Consider the following 17,711-nt stretch of genomic DNA (forward strand, 5'->3'; position numbering starts at 1 on the left):
GACTGTAAATTATTCGGCTTTAACATAGTCCATGTGACAAAGAAGTACTCAGTTTTAGAGACAGAGTCGTAGGTCAAAGATGAAACATCTGATTAGTTTATCTTCTCTCTTTCAAAAAAAAAGCTCTATTGATACATATATATATATATTTACATACCATGAAATTCACCCATTTATAGTATACAGTTCAGTAGTTTTAGTATATTTCAGAGTTGTTCAACTATTCCATAATCAATTTAAGAACATTTCATAACCCAGAAAAGAAATCCTATACCCACTAATAGTTACTCCCCCAGACCTACGCAACCACTAGTCTGCTTTCTGTCTCTATAGACTTAATTATTCTGGACATTTCATATCTATGGAATAATAGAATATGTGGCTTTTTGTGTGACTGGCTTGAAATCTTTCAATTAACATAATATTTTCAAGGTTTACCCATATTGTAGCATCTATCAGTACTTTATTCCTTTTTATCACAACATTCTATTGAATGGATATACCACATTTTATTTATCAATTCATCAGTGAATGGATATTTCCACTTTTTGGCTATTATGAATAATGTTGCTGTGAACATTCATGTACAGATTTTTGTGTAGTCATGTTTTCATTTCCCTTGTATATATATCTAGGAGTAGAATTGCTGAGTCACATGGCAACTCTATGTTAGCATACCAGACTGTTGCTGCACTATTTTACACTCCCAGCAATGTAAGAGGGTTCTAATTTCTCTATATCTTTGTTATTGTCTTTTAAAAAATTTTTAGTGGGTGTGAAGTGGTATCTCATGGTTTTCAGGTGCTTATTGGCTATTTTATTTTCTTTGGAGAAATGTCTGTCAAGATCCTTTGCCCATTTTTGAAGTGGGTTGTCTCTTTATATTGAGTTTTAAAAGTTCTGTGTGTATTCTGGGTATAAGTCCCTTGTCAAATATATAATTTGCAAATATTTTCTCCCATTCTGTGGATTTTATTTCCATTTTCCTGATGGTATTTTTTGATGTGTCCTCTCCAGTTGAGACATCAACTGTATACTGTCAGGAATCATCTATAATTACCTGTTTGCCCCTTTTTAGCTGAGGTGGTGGTAAATGTTCTTTGGGAGGCATCGTAAAGAGGTTGTGTTATGGGTCTATTTGACTTTTCCCACTAGGTGTCGCTCCGTTCTCATCTCTTTATTCTCTAACAGTCAATGACCTTATGTCCTATCATCTCCCCCTAGCTCACTCCCCTCTAGACTCCACTTGCTGGCCTCCTCCCCATTTATTTAACACACCAAGTAAATTTCACCTTCCCCTTCTCCCCAACTCCCCTGTCATATCAGCAGCCTCCATCACTCCCTGCCTTACTCTGCTTTTTTCCATGGCACTTTGTGGTCATTTCTATTACATGCCTACTTGTTTATTATATGCAGCTCCTACTACAAGATAAGATCCAGAAGGGCCTGGACTTTTTGTTCTCTCCTGTATCTCTAGATAGTGCCTGATACATAGTAGGCAGTCAGTTATAGTTGAACGGTTTTAGTCAACAAGGACTTGTTTGTAATTGCCTATTTGTATTCTCTCGAGATATACAAATCTGTATAAACTGTATTTACAAAATGCACAAAAATACAAAATGTATTTTTACCTAGAAGTTGGTTGCTGCTCTTGGTTTGTCTTAGGGGTGTTTCTTCTCACTAGAATCTTTCGATTTTGAGGGGATCCCTATGTATACTTTTTACCTTCTTGCCTCAACCTTTATTTCTTAGTTTGCTTTGCATCAACAGTATTCAGGTGCTTAGACGTCACTGAAAAGTGTATCAATGATCATGCTCTCTAGAGGCAGGCTCACTACACTTTATCTTCTATAGATGGGCTGTAAGGAGGCACTAGTGGAAACTACTGCTGTTTTTTTTTTGTTGTTAAGATTGAAATATTTATGCATTTAACAAACACGTATTTTTTAATTAATTAATTAATTTTTGGCTGCGTTGGATCTTCGTTACTGCGCATGGGCTTTGTCTAGTTGCATCGAGCAGGGGCTACTCTTCATAGCAGTGTGTGGGCTTCTCATTGCGGTGGCTTCTCTTGTTGAGGAGCACGGGCTCTAGGTGCATGGGCTTCAGTAGTTGTGGAACACGGGCTCAGTAGTTGTGGCTCACGGGCTCTAGAGCGCAGGCTCAGTAGTTGTGGCACATGGGCTTAGTTGCTCTGCGGCATGTGGAATCTTCCCGGACCAGGGATCGAATCTGTGTCCCCTGCATTGGCAGGCGGATTCTTAACCACTTGTGCCACCAGGTAAGTCCACTTCTGCTCTTAAGCATAAGAGCATCAGAGCAGATTAAAGAATAGATCCACTACTCAATCCTGACACCCTTTCAATGACTTACATGAACCCTCCTTCAGTCATAAACTAGAATATAGTATTACAAGTATTTAGTATAATCTTCCTGCACGGACACCACCAAAAAACAAAACAAAACATTCAGGAGAATCCATTTTCATTTATTCTGTCCTGTTCCCATTACCTGTCAAAATATCCTAGATATTCTAATATTCCATCATCTAAATTATGTCTTCTCCAATTATTTATACTCAGAAACAGAACAAAATTTTAAAAAATTAAACCTATTCCCAAACCATTCTGTCACCCTGGTTTTTTCCTCTCACAGACATCACTATATAGAATCCACATGCTCAAGGTAACTTCAGTTCTGTCTCAATCCATTTACACCCACAGAATGACAGGGTGGCCACTCAGTTGGTCGTGAGCATTCGCGTCCAAGGAGACAGACGTCTCAGCAGCCTGCGCCGCTGCTGTGCCCTTCCTCGCTATGATGCTCACAAGATGAGCCATGATGCATTTGCTCTCATCAGGAACTGTAACACTTCAGGAACCCAAACTGAATGGTGAGTTTCCTTCTAACTCATCTTCTTTTGAGACTTAAACCCTGTCTTTATTTAAAATTAGTGGGTATATAAGCATTCCAGCTGGGGTAGGACACAGTAGAAGCACCAGAAACAAGGCAGCTCAGCTGCAGCCTCTTTGCCTACATTTGGTTTGAGAGGCAGAGTGAACCAATACTATCCCTGCCTATATCAATTTGCTATAGTCAGGGGAATGACCAATTGTACTTAGGAGTACAGAACTCAAGTTTCAGGGAACTTTTCTCTCAACTGCTTGATGGTTCTATCTTAAAATCATCTTCCTTGATAATGAAAGTGACCTATTCACCAGTAATCTCTCTCTCACATCCCAACTCAGTTACAAGCTCCACTGGTGTAATACCAAATGTCATAATAATAAACTTCACTTCAGCTGGCCATTAAAGATAACCAAGTATATACTGGAGTATGTTCATTTACTGTCCAGATATTAATGATTTCAGTATTGGAATACCATAATTATTTATTTAACATAGCCTCTTAAATTGAAAAAAGTATTCCAGATTCACAATGTAAATATAATTATGTGAGGAAGATAAATTGGTTGCTTATTTATAGATCTACATTGGAGATTATAAAAAAAAGTTTAGTTAGGCACCTAAGTTACTGCATATCTGAATATAAGGGTACTACATGTATGGGTCTCTAAAGTTAGAGTCTTTGTTCTTAGAATAATTTACTTTTACTTCCTGGTATATTTATTTTCAAATATTGAATGGTTTTACTGAACCAAATGATAATTGTGATACTATGTTCACATTAAACCTTGTAAATTGACAGACTATAACAAATACTACTCACCAAGAGTGTCAAATATTGACAGGGAAGCATAACGTTGTCTGATTATAAGACTGTCCCTGAGCATGAAAGAGGAGAATAGTGAGATACTGTCATGATAACTTTTAAATTTACCTCATCAAGGGACTAATCTGTATATAAAAGCACATTTCATCTTCCAAAATTCAACTCATGTGAAAATTTATTTGGGTAATTAGACATGAGGAACTTTATGACAGGAATTTCTTGAAATATTTCTGAGACCAGATAACCAAAGCAGCTGTGAAATTTCATTCTCTAAAAATTCCAGAGTTCAAAGTCTGTCAGAGTTCCGGTTCTGTTTAAAAACAGAAGAGTGCGTAAGAGGATTTTTTCAAAAGTCTTTCCACTCTAAATATTCTAAAGCTTTTTTATTGCCCTGAATAGTTTCTTGCCTCAACCCTGAATTTCAGCAGCTCTGCAGAAGTTATCTTATGAAAACAATAAACCCAGCTGTCAGGGGATCCAACTTACACATCTGACTTGGTAGGTGTTCACCAAAGTCAGTGGTTCTCAAGGTGTGGTCCTAGACCAGCAACATCAGCATCACCTGAGAACTTGTTAGAATGGCAAATTCTCTGCCCATCCCAGGTCTATTGAATCTATTAATCCAATATACCCTAAAGTCTGAGAACCACTGCAGTAAGTTTCCTTTTGTGGCAGAACCAGAATCCCAATCATTTACAAACTGAACCTGTGACCTGGTGCTAATCTTATTCTTTTACTTTCTATTCAGGTCCCCTCCCCTTACAATGGTTTTCCTCTGTGCTACCAAATTCTCTGCCTCTGCCCCTTCACCTGGCACAGACATCACCATCTTCTTGAGCAGTGACCCAAGTTCTCCGTCAAAGGTGCCAATTACCCGTTCAGAAGATAAGACCCAGGAAAATGGCCCAGCGGTGACAACCACTAAGAAAGCAACCACTTCTCTGGAATCATTCTTCCAGAAAGCTGCAGAAAAGCAGAAAGTCAAAGAAGCTTCACTTTCTTCTCTTACTGCCACTACGCAGGCCCCCATAAGCAATTCACCCTCCAAGCCCTCATTACCTTTCCAAACCAGTCGTACTTCAGGAACTGAGCCCTTCTTTAAACAGAAGAGTCTGCTTCTAAAGCAGAAACAGCTTACTAATGTTTTCTTCCCTCCACAAAAACCACAGTCCAGTCCTAAAGAGTTACCAAATTGTTTTCCAACAGAGTGTCCAGATTGTGCCCCTGTCTGTGAAAAGGTGTTGAAGCTAGGATCCTTCAAAGCAACTCCTGCAGAGATGGATTTGGCCCAGAACAGCCTAAGCAGCCTTGCTTCTTTAACTTCCAAGTCTGCTCTGGAGGTGGCTCAGAAGGCACCTACTACCTCCAGTCTTCTGGCTGCTGAGGACCAAGTGCCCTGTGAGAAGTGTGGCTCTCTGGTACCTGTATGGGAGATGCCAGAGCATACAGACTATCACTTTGCGTTGGACTTGCAGAAATCCTTTTTGCAGCCCCACTCCAACCCCCGGGTTGCTCCTGCCAGTTCTCCTCAAGGCAAAAGAAATCCCAAGAGCCCTTTGGCCTCCAGGAATAAACGCCCTAGGCCTGAGGGCATGCAGACACTGGAATCATTTTTTAAGCCATTAACACACTAGTGCTGCCCTCAGGCTTGCCGCAGGGTTTTTTTATTTGTAACTGGGAGATGGAAATATGTTCACTTCTCAAGGAAATTTATAACTTTATAAAATTTTTAATAAGGAAAATAATCTGGTTAGATGCTGAGTTAAGGCTTCCACCTCAGGGATTCTAATTCTATTGTTGACAGGGATGTAAAAACTCATCTTCCAGAGATACAACTGTATTGAGTTTTTAATTGTTAGTCTTTAGGGAAGCAGTGTCATACAGTTTAAAATGCCTGGGCCTCGGAAGTTAAGAGATCTGGTTCCAAACCTGGCTTTGCCTCTTGGAATACGGCCTTGAGCAAGTCACTTTCCTCATGTGTAAAACTGAGATAATGCCTTAGATTACTGAAGATTAAGAAAAATGTACTTAAAGTATGTAGCTTAACATTGGCACATAAAAGGAACTGAGTGAAAAAAAGTTAAAAAAATTTTTTTATGTGAGGTGAAGACCTGAAACCCTAAAGTGGTAACTAATTTAGGGCAGGACTGTGTACAGAGAAGCTACTCAATAAATACTGAATTTCATTCAAGTAAACCCTATCATAGCCACAATTTTAGCCATTGGCCCTTCTACCTCTTGCAGTGAGACTGTTACTGGACCAGCTCAGGAACTCTGTTTAGATTGGCTAAGTCATGATCAGAACTAGATCATCTCTAGGACCTTGTTACTCCAAGTGTGATTTTGAGGGGCAGCAGCTCCACCACCAGAGAACTTGTTAGAAATAGTCTCAGCCTTACCCCCACCCCTACTGAATTTGTATATTAACAAATTTGAGAAATACCCATCTAGAAGATAATAACAGCCCACCAGGTTTGTAGAGGGCAAGGTCATTTCCTTAAACCCTAAAGACAAATGTAAGAGGTAAATGCTTGGGCCTTCAGGGTCACTGGCACGTTCATCTCTTCCCTATTGAAGTGTGAATCTTTAGTTTAGGGTTTTAAATGAATTACTGTAGCTTTTTGCACTAGTCCATGTTTATAGTACTGTATTCTTAATCTCCATTCTTATGTGTGGAAAGTCAGTTTTGGCTTTTCTGATATGGGAAATGTTGATTACACAGAGAACCCAATCAAAGATGAACTGAGTGGTGGCAGTGGAGGGGGGAGATAAGAGGGTAGGGAGAACGGAATACATAGTCCCCCTTCCCATACATGTACTCAAACCAGTACTTTTAGGCTTATTTTAGCTTATTTATAAATTGGGGGTCTGTAATTTGAAGGGGGAACATTTGAAAACCACTGTGTCTAGCAAATTATTTCTTCTTCCAGAAAGACCTTCCACTTTTGTGGCAGTTAAATATCTAATAAAAGATAGTGCTTACTGTATATATGGCTCTTTCCCTACTAGATTTGTAGATTTCTTAAAGGCAAGAATTCACAGTGCCTTGCACACAACAGGTGCTTGATAGTCACTGGATGAAATGTATATACTGAAAATTTTAAGATCACCAGAACTGTAACAATAAAAATGTACATACTACTTATACACCTTTTTATACTCCTCAATGTTGCATTAATGTAGCAAAGTGCCTCATTAGTTTGTGGAGATGTCTGGGTATCATTTTCCAAAACTTCCTTTCCTAATCTAGGGAGAAGTTTAAAAAAAAAATCTCCTCTGGGTGCTGTACAGATCAAGTTGAACAAATTTTTAGCACTTCAGTTGACTGGAAGGAGTCAAATAGAAAAGTAATGTGGTAGAAACCTTGGTTTCATTGACCTTCTAGAGGCCAAGACAGGTAGTGGGGGGAGGTAGGGGGAGCACTAGTGAATAACCAATAAAGACAATACCAGCAGCACACGTTTTCTTGGGAATGCCAGCCCTGCCCCAGCATACTGGCAGTGAGCCTGTGGAGGGGGCAGCAGACAGACATGCAAACGTCAGTTTTGGGAGAAGGCTATAGTACCTTTTTGCTGACTATAACCTTCCCTCATAGCGGTTTATCAGCAACTGTAGAGAAGGAAGTAAATGGTTCTTAGTTCCCAACACCAAGAGGAAGGTCTTCAACCACAGGCTTCTTAGTAGCAAGTTAAACCAGTGATATATAAAAAGCAGCTGAGCCTGAATGGTGGGGAGGCTATCACTTTAATACCCTGGAGGCAGAATACCCGTGGGACCATGGCCCACATTTATCATTAAATTTCTTTTGCAAGGATCAGTACTGAAAATGTAGTCCCTGCTTTTTTTTTTTTTTTTGGCCACACTGCGCAGCATGCGGGATCTCAGTTCCCCTACCAGGATCAAACCCTCGCCCCGCTGCAGTGGAAGCGTGGAGTCTTAACCACTGGCTGCCAGGGAAGTCCCTGTAGTCCCTGCTTTTTACAGTTGACTTTAACCTTGGGCCATATTTCTTCACCCATAAAATGTGGTAGTCAGGTACTCTGAACACAAACAGGAGGAAGGGACAAAGGTTTCGCCAGCTGGCTTTCGGCTCCAAAAAGCCAGTTTAGATTATATAAACCTCACTTCAGGCTACCTTGCATTGCTAGGAAAAGCGTGAGGACCAGACTGCCATGTCTCTAAGTTCTACTCGTCAGTAAGTAGCTGGCACGCTTATCTCCAAATCTCTGACAGGGCATAGTCATCAGCCTCCTTACCCCTGTGACCATTAGCAAGTGGCCAACTCCTCAAGTACAGGGTGGACACCTGTCTTAGCTGAAAAGGCGGCAGTTTCACTTTCTATTCTGCTCACTCAAAGAACTATGCAAAACAGGCCAGAATCCTTGAGTCACAGCACTGGAATACTGATAGCCAAGTGGGGGAGAGGAAAGGAGGCAGGGTGAATGAGATACCAAATGTGTTCTTCCCCCATTCCGGGCTCAGCAGTGTAAGGGTTTCACTCGTCTCTGATCCTGGAGAGGAATCCAGCTCTGGAAGATGCGCCTGGGTCTTAAGCATAAGCACAGTGTGTTCAATAAAACATTTTTATTCTGTACAATATATATATGTGTATTTAAATATATATATATATATATATATAATATATATGTATATATATATGCAGAGAAACCTCAACCAAATCCCTGAGTCCATGGGAACCCAGGACACTAACAAAGGGAAAGAGGGAATCCATGCTCTAAAGAATAGCAAGTATGGCAACATCTTTCCCTCCAGGTTCCCTGCAACAGTGGGAAAGGGATGATCACTACAAATTACTAAAATAAGAGAGGACTTACATGGGGGCAGGATGGGGAGCTGTGAGTCAGGTCCCCAGCCACTAGTCTGGGGACTGTGGCAAAACAACCTGTTTGATCCAGCATTAAAACTAGCAGATCGCTGCAGAGGAGGGGACAAGACTGATTGACATGCAGCTGACCTTCGGTACGCCAAGTCTTAGCTTGGCGGCCCCACACCTGGGCCAGCACAACAAATAGCACCTGTGGGGCCTTTGAGAGGAGGAACTGGGGACATGGCCCTTGAGTGAAGAAGGGAAGGGAGACAAAGCTGAAGAGCAGACCTCATGTCTCAGCACAGGGCGGGGAGCACTGCCATTCACTGTCCCTGTGCCACTTCTTCAGACCCTGGGCCACCAGAGGGCCAGGAGCAGATGTCTTTTGTCCACAGTCAAGTAGAGATGGGCAACTTACATGGCCTTGAGAAGAGGTATAGAAAAAAGGAGTGCTTTCGAGGACCACCCCCAGTTGTTGTGACAATTCCTGATGTGCAGGGACCACACCGGCGAATCATGCCCAGTCCTGACAGTGGGGCCAACGTGGCGGTGATCAGCTCCCTCCGGTAGACAGGCCGTTAGGGATGCCAGGCTTGATGAGCCAACCAGGCGGACACACGGCTGCTGAGCACTGCCCTGAATTCTCCTGTCCTCTCCCTCAGGACTGCCCCTCCCTGGTCACACCAAGGTTGGCGTCTCTCCAGAAGAGCTGGCAGGGAGCAAGCAGTAGAGAGCACCCCTCACTCCCTAGCCTACTAACACGCAGAGCCGCTAACAGGGGGCAGCATGGCCGGAAGTCACCTTATGTACTGTAGAGACAGCAGTAGAGCTGTGCCTGCCTGGAGGAGTTCAGAAGCCCATGTTGGCCTGGGCCTCTCCCGCTGCAATGGCTTGCACATCGGTGACATGGCCGATGCCCTTGGTGACACCCTCCCGGAACAGCAGCTTGGCGCCCACCTTCAGGTACTCTGGGTGTTTCAGGAAGCGGAAACGTACCACTGCCTTCTCCCCTGTCCGCAGCTTGTCCTGCAGCAGATACATGGTCACTGGCCCTGGAAAGCACCTCCTGTCTCTACCAGCCTTGGCTCTCCACCCTCGGGGGCCTAGCAGGTGTCTGCCCCACCCCCCAAGTGGGGCTTTGTCCCCTTTGTGGGATAAGGGAGCTCCCTACGAATATGGGGACAGGCTTTCCTCCTTTCTGGAAGCAGAATTCTGACTTTTCCCTAGGAAAACAGGGGCATGGCTGGGCCCCTCTCACCTTGGCATGGATCTTTTCTACCACTGCTGTCTGACGTACGTTGCCCACGTGTACTGTCACCTGGAAGCCTCGCCGGAAGGTGGTGGCGTGGAACAGCAGGACTATCTCTGCCTCGAACACTGAGCAGATGGTGGGATTCATCTCTGGGCTCACCATCACCATGCCCTGGGGAGGCACAGCCCCCAGACCCAGGAAGGGCAGACCTCACATTAGCCTCTCCTCCCCGGCCACCCTCACACCCCTTACAGCTCCTCAACTTCCTCCTCCTCTAGGACTTCCAACACAAAGACCTCAGAAGACAATACGGAAAACTATTCTTTTTGAGGGAGCCCTTCCTTACCCACCTTTCATGTCCTCTAACCCTTCTAACGCTTAGTGCTTTCAGAGTCCTGGACATTCGGGTTGCACCACAGTAATTCACATTTCGTGATCTGCGCTTTGTGAGTACCCTAAGCCTTTTCCATACACAGACAGTCTGTGTAACCAGCTTCTTGGCTTAGGGACTAGGTTCTCTTCAAGTTCCCCTGAAGCACCTTAGACAGATGCTTCTCATTCAAGGAGCCAGCCTCCCAGGCATTTCTCTTTGTGTTCTCCAACCCCCCCTCCCACCTCACCTTGCGAAGGAGTGCTCGGTCAAAGTCCCCGAGGGCCAGCGTAGCGGCCTGACCAGCTCGCAGCACACGACAGGCAGAGCGGTTGCGTTGGATGCTGCATACTCTCAGCTCCAGGAAGCAGCCATCGTCCGTGGGGCCCACCACCAGCTGGTCCCCCTCACGGCAAATCCCACTGCAGCCCACAGGGCAGGTGGCACAGCGTCAGCCTAAGCCCCCCTACCTGCTTCTCTACTAGGTCCTTCCCTTCTAAGACTGAGTCCCTCGGGTGGGAGAAAGAGACCCTAAATTCCAACTGGAAGGTAGGGGAGATGACTGCCTTGCCCCAGTCCAGAATTCAGACTGAAGGCTAACACCAGGAAAGGCTGGCAGTGACGCTGGCAGACAGGTACCTGTTGATTCGACACTGAGCACCTGATTCCTGAAAAAGCAGTTATCCCCTTGGGTTTCATCCTCTGCTTTGGAAAGAGTCTTAAGGGACCTCTCATTTCCCTAGTTGGAGATGAAGTCAGTTGATGCACTCTAGTTTTCTTCCTGGGGCCAAGACCCACACTTCTCCCCCAGGGGCCTGGAGAGTCCTAATAAGCAGCAATACTGTTTCTTCCCTTATAAGCCAATACACAAGCTTTCTCCAGCTCCTCTGATGGTGAAAGCCTAATTTACAAACAAGCACATCCTTTAGATGGGCTCTGTTCAACTCCAGGGTCTCCTTTGGGCTATGATGTCTTCCAGAGTTTGGGTATGTGAGGGCTGAGTAGGGTGGGTAGTAAGAAAGGCAATTCACCTGGAAAGTGTCCCTCCAACAACTGTCCCCACCTCTGGTACTGTGTAGATTTCATCCACCTGAAGCCAAAGAAGATTCTATCAAGGGCTGGCAGGTCCAAAACCTCTAAACAGACTCGGGGCTTGGAATTGGTCCCTCCCAGATCCCCAGCTCACTGCCTGTTCAGATGGCCAGTTACCTGGAACTCCGTCAGCTGCTGCATGAGTTCCTCCTGCTCTTTGCTGTTGGTGAGTGGCGGCAGAATATTCAGAAAGACTTTGAGCAGGTCCAGACTCTCTCCAGACACGCTGGACAGTGTGAAGATGGGGGTGACACTGTAGAGGGAGGCACGGAATGGGCAGATGAGGAAAGTTCCAACAGGAAGCAGAGGCTGGAGCCCTATACATGGAAAGGTGAGCTTCTCTTGGAGTGGCGAGGGGCTCCTCTCTGTTGTCTGCTAAGGTTCTCAGGAGCTTGGGGCCCTCTCTCTGTGAGCCATGGAGTGTGGCACGTGAGGCCCATCCCAGAACCCAGGGAGATCGAAATGCCTGGCACAGCACTTCGTCTCCAGGGTCCCAGGCATCAGCAAAGCTGGCTTGGGGGAAGGGTCCAGCCTTCAGCAAAGACTCCCTCCTACAATCCCAACCTGAAAAACCACAGAACTGAACCAGAACTGGTCTGGCCCTAGGGGGAGGGGTACCCCATGCTCTGGGGCCCTGTGGAGCCATCCCTGTGGATCAGGGCTCTGGAGTGAGAAAGGCTTACTTGGGGGACTGGGCAAACTGCTGGGCAGCAGTGACGGCATCGTCCTCAGAGGTGACCAGCATGGGGACCTTGTGGCAGCCAGGCTGCTTGAGGACCCGCTCTAGCTGGCGTACCGTCCTCTCCACTGTCGTCTTGGCACACAGGTCCACCTTGCTGACCACGATGAAGAAGGGCACTTTCAGGGCCAGTGCCAGCCCCAGATGTTCCCTTGTGGTGCCGGCTGCTCAGAGAAGCAGGCAGGCAGCAAAAGAAGAGTTAGAATGAGGAAAGGAGGAGAGAGCAAGAGGGGAGTTGGTCTGGCTCCCAGATTTAAGGAGGCCCAGGGTAGGAGAGTCAGCACCCCCCTCCAGCCCCATCCCTGCCCCAATGCCTCGTACCAATCCCAGTGTTAGCACTGACGAGGAGCAGGGCACAGTCAGGGCAGTAGGACGTTAGGCCAAAGATGGTGGTGTGCAGGTACTTGTGGTGGCCTGCCAGGTCGATGAAGGTGATCATCTTGGAGCTGCTCTCACAGATCTCTTCTGCCGTCCGTGAGTCACTGTAATTCACCACCTGGCCCAGAGCCCAGGGCTCTCAGTGCCCCCTGCCAGCCTCCCCAACCCTTCAAGAGTTGCCAGGACCTAAACCAGTCCCTGGGTGACCCTGCCTCTTAACCCTGAGCCCCATTTCAGATCTAGTTCAGTTGATTCCCCATTTGTTTTCTAAGGAGGTCAGAGCTGGTTCAGTGCCCTCAGGGCCTTCGTCTACACTATTCCAGAAAGGCTCCACACTCTGACCTCAGACTCTGTCCTTCACCACTACCATCCCATCCTTAGAGTCTGGTCCCACTGGGTCCCGTTGATTGCATGCACCTCTCCCTTGCTGTTAAAGCCCAGGATCTCGAAGCTGATGCTGGAGGTTCGGCCGGACTGAATCTCATGCAGGTGGCGGAAAAGGTTCAGCCGAGCCCGGCCCCGCCCATTGTCCAGCTCTCCTTGGGTCAGGACTCCAAGCAGAGTCGACTTCCCTGAGTCCACATTCCCCAGGACAGCCACACGGAGGTCCAGGAACTGTGGATGAATTGTCAGAGGTCAGGGCTCCAACCCTTCACCTCTCTCCACTGAGAGTTAAGGTCAAAGGCAGTGGCACTTTCTGGGGACCAAACGATGAACTGGACCCCACCCCCACCCCAGGGTCCCAGGCCAGGGGAGAGTCTGCCACCACGGGGTCCTCCCAGGGAGCATAGGCGTGAGAGGCAGGGAAGGGTGTGGGCCCACCTGTTGGTTGTCAGGGACCTTTCGTACCAGCACCTCGGTGATCTTCCGGGGCATGTCACTATCATAGTCCACTTCTCGCTCCCGGAGAACAGTGATGTCTGCCCCGACCCTGTCACAGCAAGGCCACAGCTGCCACATCTCACCTGTACTCCCCTTCCCCCTTCCATCCCTGCTCTGGACCAATGGCCTTCTCATACCTCCCACAGAGCTCCCAACACCTTTCTTCACTTCCTACCCACCCTCCAGTCTATCCCATATCCACAGCTCCCTTTACACAAACAAACCTTAAGTAAAGGAGCAAAAAAGCCTGGATCCAATGCAGAGGATCCCAGAAAACTAACCCTCCCCACTTCAGCCCTTTGTCAAGAGGAGGCAGGCCCTAGGTGACTGGGCATGCGTGGGTCCAGATTTAGGGAAAGGAGAACCAAGGGGAAGGGGAAGCATACTTCTCCGCCATCCGGTGCAGGGTCTTGAGGGAGGCCCGCATCTCCTCCTCGGCCAGCCCCACCAGCAGCCCATTGTCTTCTACTCCAATCTGGTAGACAGCCTCACCGCGGCCCTCCTGGAGCCGCCACTTCATCTGTGTCACCAGGTGCTCAAAACGATACTGGGATGGATTCACCAGCTTCAGCTTAGGGCAGGTGAGGTATCATGAGAAGGTAAAGTCAGAGATGCTCCTCCTGAACCCACATGCTCCCCATCTGTCCTGCCGAAAGGACCAGGACCTTCCCTTCCCTCTTAACTACCCTCATCCCTGACCTCCTCTAACAGTGAGTCCTCTTCCAACAGAATGAGGTACAGAGCCCTTACCCTGTACCACATCTTTAAATTACTACAGATTATGAAGTTAGAAGGATCTCAAAGAAATCATCCCACGCCAGCAAGGACAGCCTGACCCTCCCCAACCTAAGACTCACTTTATATTCGATGTTTCCATCTTCAGCCTGAAAAGAAACAGGGAGCAGTTACCACACACTGTCCAGACCTAACCCCTACTTCCCCTTGATTCCCCCTGCGGTCCAGGCAGCTAACTTAAGAGAGCAGGAAGCCTCGGCTGCACCTGCTTAGGCAGGTGTCTGTCAAAGGTCATGGCAGACCAGCCCTATACTCAGTCCCAGTGTGACCCCTCTGAAGGAAAGGCCTCTGAGAACACAATCAGTCACCCATCTATGCCAGGAACAGAACCCGGATTCCCTCCTTTTTTGATCACTGGCAGCACGCTCTTCCTGGATGCAAGATTCTCCCCCTCCCTTCCCCCCAGGGCCTCAAACTGTTGTCCCCACAAGTCTATGTCTTCTCCGTGTCCAGGCTGCTGAGGCCATTCTTTGCCACTCATCTGAGAGACACCATTTCCTTCCTGCCCGCCCCTCTCAGCTGATGACATCAAGAATAAGAGGTTGCAAGAGGTTCTGGAGCACGGCCAAAGGGTGAGCTCAGCACTGGTCACTACAAGCCTGATAAGAAAGGAGTCCAGGTGAAAGAGAGGCAGGGCTCCAAAGTTGGGGTTGAGATGAAGAGAAGAAACTCAAAATATAATGAAGAAGACAGACGCCACAAACTAGACTCACTGTGGCTTTTCCCCTCCTGTCCCCTAACTCTCATGCCTCAGTTGAGGTGAAATCTTGAGTCCATCCCACAATCTCCTCCTCTTCCCTACATCAGGTGACCCAACACAGAAGGATCCTGTTGCCTGAGCCTGCCCCTCTCGGGTACAAAAGGATGTGAGATTTGCCTGTTCTGCCTGTCCTGCATTTCTGCACTCCTCCTCCCTGACCATTTTATTTTTCTTTTCCCCTTCCTGTCATCATTCCATCCCTTCAAGGCCCTTTGACTCCCAAGCTCTTACAGGTCTTCACCCATAATCTCCACCTCATGGAGTATAAAGGAGATCTTTTCCCATCAGTAAAGACCTTCCTTTTTATCATTTTGCTGGAGATGAAGAATTAGGATGGTTTCAAAAAGTGGTACAAGATAATGGTCTAGGCTAATGGTTATCAAAGTGTGGTCCCAGGGCCAGCAGCATTCATATCACCTGGGAACTTATAAGAAACGCAGACTATCAGGGCCACCTTTGACCTACTGAATCAGAAATTCTAGGGGTGGAGCAGCAATCCAGGTGGTTCTCATACATGCTAAAGTTTTATAACCACTTGATGAGGCTTTTCCCCTGGGTCCTCCTTTTCTAAGAGGGACAAAGTAGCAGTTATTACCTGCCTTAGGGACAGATGGAGCAGGAAGGTGGAGGCTGTCCCCACTCCCTCATAGAACAGGGAAAGGGCGGGAGGACTAAGCCTGACTGTCGCGCGCGCGCGCGTGTGTGTGCGTGTGTGTGTGTGTGTGCTTGCGTGTGTGTGTGTGTGTGTGTGTGTGTGTGTGTGTGTGTGTGTGTGTGTAAGGACGGAACATATTGCTCTTTTCCCGGGTACTCCCCTCCTCCCCGTGGAACAAGTTCAGAAAACTCTAACTCCTCATCCCAGGATGCAGTCTCCCTTCTCCTGTTGCAGCAGGGAGGGGACCGGGGCATTTTACTCTGCTCTTCCCAAAGGGATGCAGGTGGGATCCCCTTTCCCCACTCTTCCTCCCTGGGGTCCTAACACCGGAGGGGGAGGCCCAGTCTCTCTGTCCCTCCTCCCTAGGGTCCTAGGACCGGAAAGAAGGGTTCTCCTCTCCTGGGGGTCTTGACACCGGAAGGGGGTACTAATTCTCTCTGACCCGCCTTCCTGTAGTCCTGGGACCGGAAGGAGTGTTTTCCTCTCACCCCGCCACTTCTCATGTGCTTACCTCGGGGGGCAGGTACGGGGGGTTGTTGGCTTTGCTCCCTCTGTTCCTTCCGTTCTTCTTCTTCCCCTTCGGGCCACCGCAGCTACTGCTGCCGCCGGCGCCCCTAGCCTTGAGGGTTCCGCCCACGGCCGGGCCCCCTCCGGGCCGGCAGCAGCCGCCGAACAGCTCCGATACCCGCGAGTCCATCCGCCGCTGCCGCCAGCCCCCCGCCCGGCCCCTCCCCCGCCGCCGCCGCCGCCGCCGCCGCCGCCGCCGCCGCCGCCGCCGCCGCCGCCGCCGCCGCGCCTACTGCCACGGCCGAGTCGAGCCAGCCAGAGGAGGGCTGGGTGGGGCCCTGCGCAGGCCACACCCCCACCTTCCCTGGCCACCGGGTCGCGTCAGAAACAGCCGCAGGGCACCAAGGGATATAGAGTCCTCAAGCCTGCAAGCTCCCTGGAAAGAGCTCGACGCCGCCCTACAACTCCCGGGCGGCATCGCGGCGCAAGGAGCCGCGGGTGGCTTCGGGGCGTAGGCAAGGAGCGCGCCTTTGCCCGCAAAGGCCTAAGGGAGCTGTAGTCCAGTTCCCAGTCTCCAAGCGCTGAGCGGGTCTTTTTCTGGGGCCTGGTTGTGGGGCAGTCATCAGAGGCGGGGGGGCTTATATCAGAATCAAACTTTGTAGGCGCTTCTGGGTTTAGCCCCTTACCGCGATCCCAGACAACGGGTTTTGGATTGGAGAGCTGCAGAACTCAGGGCGATTGGTCCCTCCAGCCTACTGGCTCCGCCCGTGCCTCAGTTTCTCCCTCGACGGCCGGGGTGCCGTTTGGGTGAGTCAGGACCAATGCCAGGGCGGAGGCGGATGGTGGTTAGCCTAATTACGGCTTTTATTTTTACGATGATTATGCCACCTTTACACAGTAGTCACTGGTTTATTACCAGGCTGGCACTCTCCGCGGGCTGGTTTTAGCAGCCCGAGATACCGCGGTGGTCCCGACACGAGGCCCGAGCCCCTAAACCAGCCTTGCAGCGAGGGCCCACAGCGAGTATTACCCCTCCCCTTTGTTTTGAAGCGGAACCAATCCGGGAGAACCGAGTTTGGCTTTAAAACCGCCAGGGCTGTAGGCGGGGCCTGGCCCCTACTTGGGGCGGGGCTGGGGCTCAGGTTACGTCAACCAAGGCGAGGGAGGGAGAAGTTGCCTGGAATAGAAACTTGGCCAAGGGCCCAGGGGACTGCTGACTTCTGACTTTATTGCCAAGCTGTCGTCTCTCTTGCTCTTTAGGGCTCTTGCAGTCAGCAAAGAGTAAACACATTCAGTGACGTAAACCAGTGTACGAGACACTAGAAAGGCAGAGTGGAGAAGCAGTTAGTGTTGCTGACCTGGGAGTCAGGACGCGGAGTTCAATTCCCAGCCCCGCGGCTGTCTCTTACGCACCACTCACCCATTGTATGTCCACTTCCGCTCTCTTCACAACAGCGAGATCCTCATACCCGGCCCAGAAATAAAACAGCCTTTCCCGCCAGACCTCAGTTTTCCTTGGAAAACTAGAAGCAGCAACAGTGGCTTACCTCTGGTGATCCTTTCAGGGGTTCAGACTTGGTGGAGTCCATGGCTTCCCCCCAGGACCACAAGGAGAAAGGCAAGTTACTGATCACGTAGTTGCTGTCCACATATAGCTCCCGAAAGTGGTGAGAGCAGAAGGACCAAAATCTGTAAAAGGGCCTAGCAGACCTGGCCAATT

The 17,711-nt window shown here is 48.4% G+C and overlaps 2 protein-coding genes and 1 long non-coding RNA gene across 7 annotated transcripts in view; 1 reads left to right on the forward strand and 2 right to left on the reverse strand.

The window, feature by feature from the left end:
• POLH (DNA polymerase eta) overlaps positions 1-7,011 on the forward strand; it is a 29,579-nt gene extending 22,568 nt beyond the window's left edge. For 3 of the 5 annotated variants that reach the window (XM_060162991.1, XM_060162993.1, XM_060162995.1), the window contains 2 exons: positions 2,724-2,893; positions 4,482-7,010. In XM_060162991.1, the coding sequence (XP_060018974.1) occupies positions 2,724-2,893; positions 4,482-5,367 (1,056 nt within the window). In that variant the 3' untranslated portion in view covers positions 5,368-7,010. Of the gene's footprint in view, positions 1-2,723; positions 2,894-4,481 lie in introns of all 5 variants that reach the window. The other 2 variants (XM_060162990.1, XM_060162994.1) reach the window with 2 other exon arrangements.
• On the reverse strand, positions 1,928-7,149 carry LOC132527372 (uncharacterized). Its single transcript, XR_009542963.1, has 3 exons — positions 4,793-7,149; positions 4,608-4,696; positions 1,928-4,043 (listed from the first exon to the last, which is right to left on the reverse strand). It is a non-coding gene; the product is annotated as an uncharacterized LOC132527372 (long non-coding RNA).
• Positions 7,150-8,302: 1,153 nt separating this feature from the next.
• GTPBP2 (GTP binding protein 2) lies at positions 8,303-16,198 on the reverse strand. The gene is made up of 12 exons (XM_060162996.1): positions 15,996-16,198; positions 14,132-14,158; positions 13,661-13,845; positions 13,215-13,323; positions 12,810-13,007; positions 12,336-12,510; positions 11,959-12,178; positions 11,393-11,528; positions 11,215-11,273; positions 10,434-10,605; positions 9,820-9,984; positions 8,303-9,587 (listed from the first exon to the last, which is right to left on the reverse strand). The coding sequence occupies exons 1-12, from the start codon at positions 16,179-16,181 to the stop codon at positions 9,411-9,413; spliced, it is 1,809 nt and encodes a 602-aa protein (XP_060018979.1). The 5' UTR covers positions 16,182-16,198; the 3' UTR covers positions 8,303-9,410.
• Positions 16,199-17,711: the final 1,513 nt, after the last annotated feature.

This window comes from Lagenorhynchus albirostris, chromosome 10 (genome assembly GCF_949774975.1).
Source record: "Lagenorhynchus albirostris chromosome 10, mLagAlb1.1, whole genome shotgun sequence".
NCBI lineage: Eukaryota > Metazoa > Chordata > Mammalia > Artiodactyla > Delphinidae > Lagenorhynchus > Lagenorhynchus albirostris.

What these genes read in the sequence shown, in the direction of transcription:
- GTPBP2 (XM_060162996.1), bottom strand. Translation starts at nt 16,181, where the DNA reads ATGGACTCGCGGGTATCGGAGCTGTTCGGCGGCTGCTGCCGGCCCGGA. An exon ending in GCTTTAACAGCAAGGGAGAG is followed by an intron (nt 12,511 to 12,809) that starts GTGCATGCAATC and finishes GCTCTGGGCCAG; the next exon opens with GTGGTGAATTACAGTGACTC. An exon ending in TAGAAAAGATCCATGCCAAG is followed by an intron (nt 9,588 to 9,819) that starts GTGAGAGGGGCC and finishes TATCTGCTGCAG; the next exon opens with GACAAGCTGCGGACAGGGGA.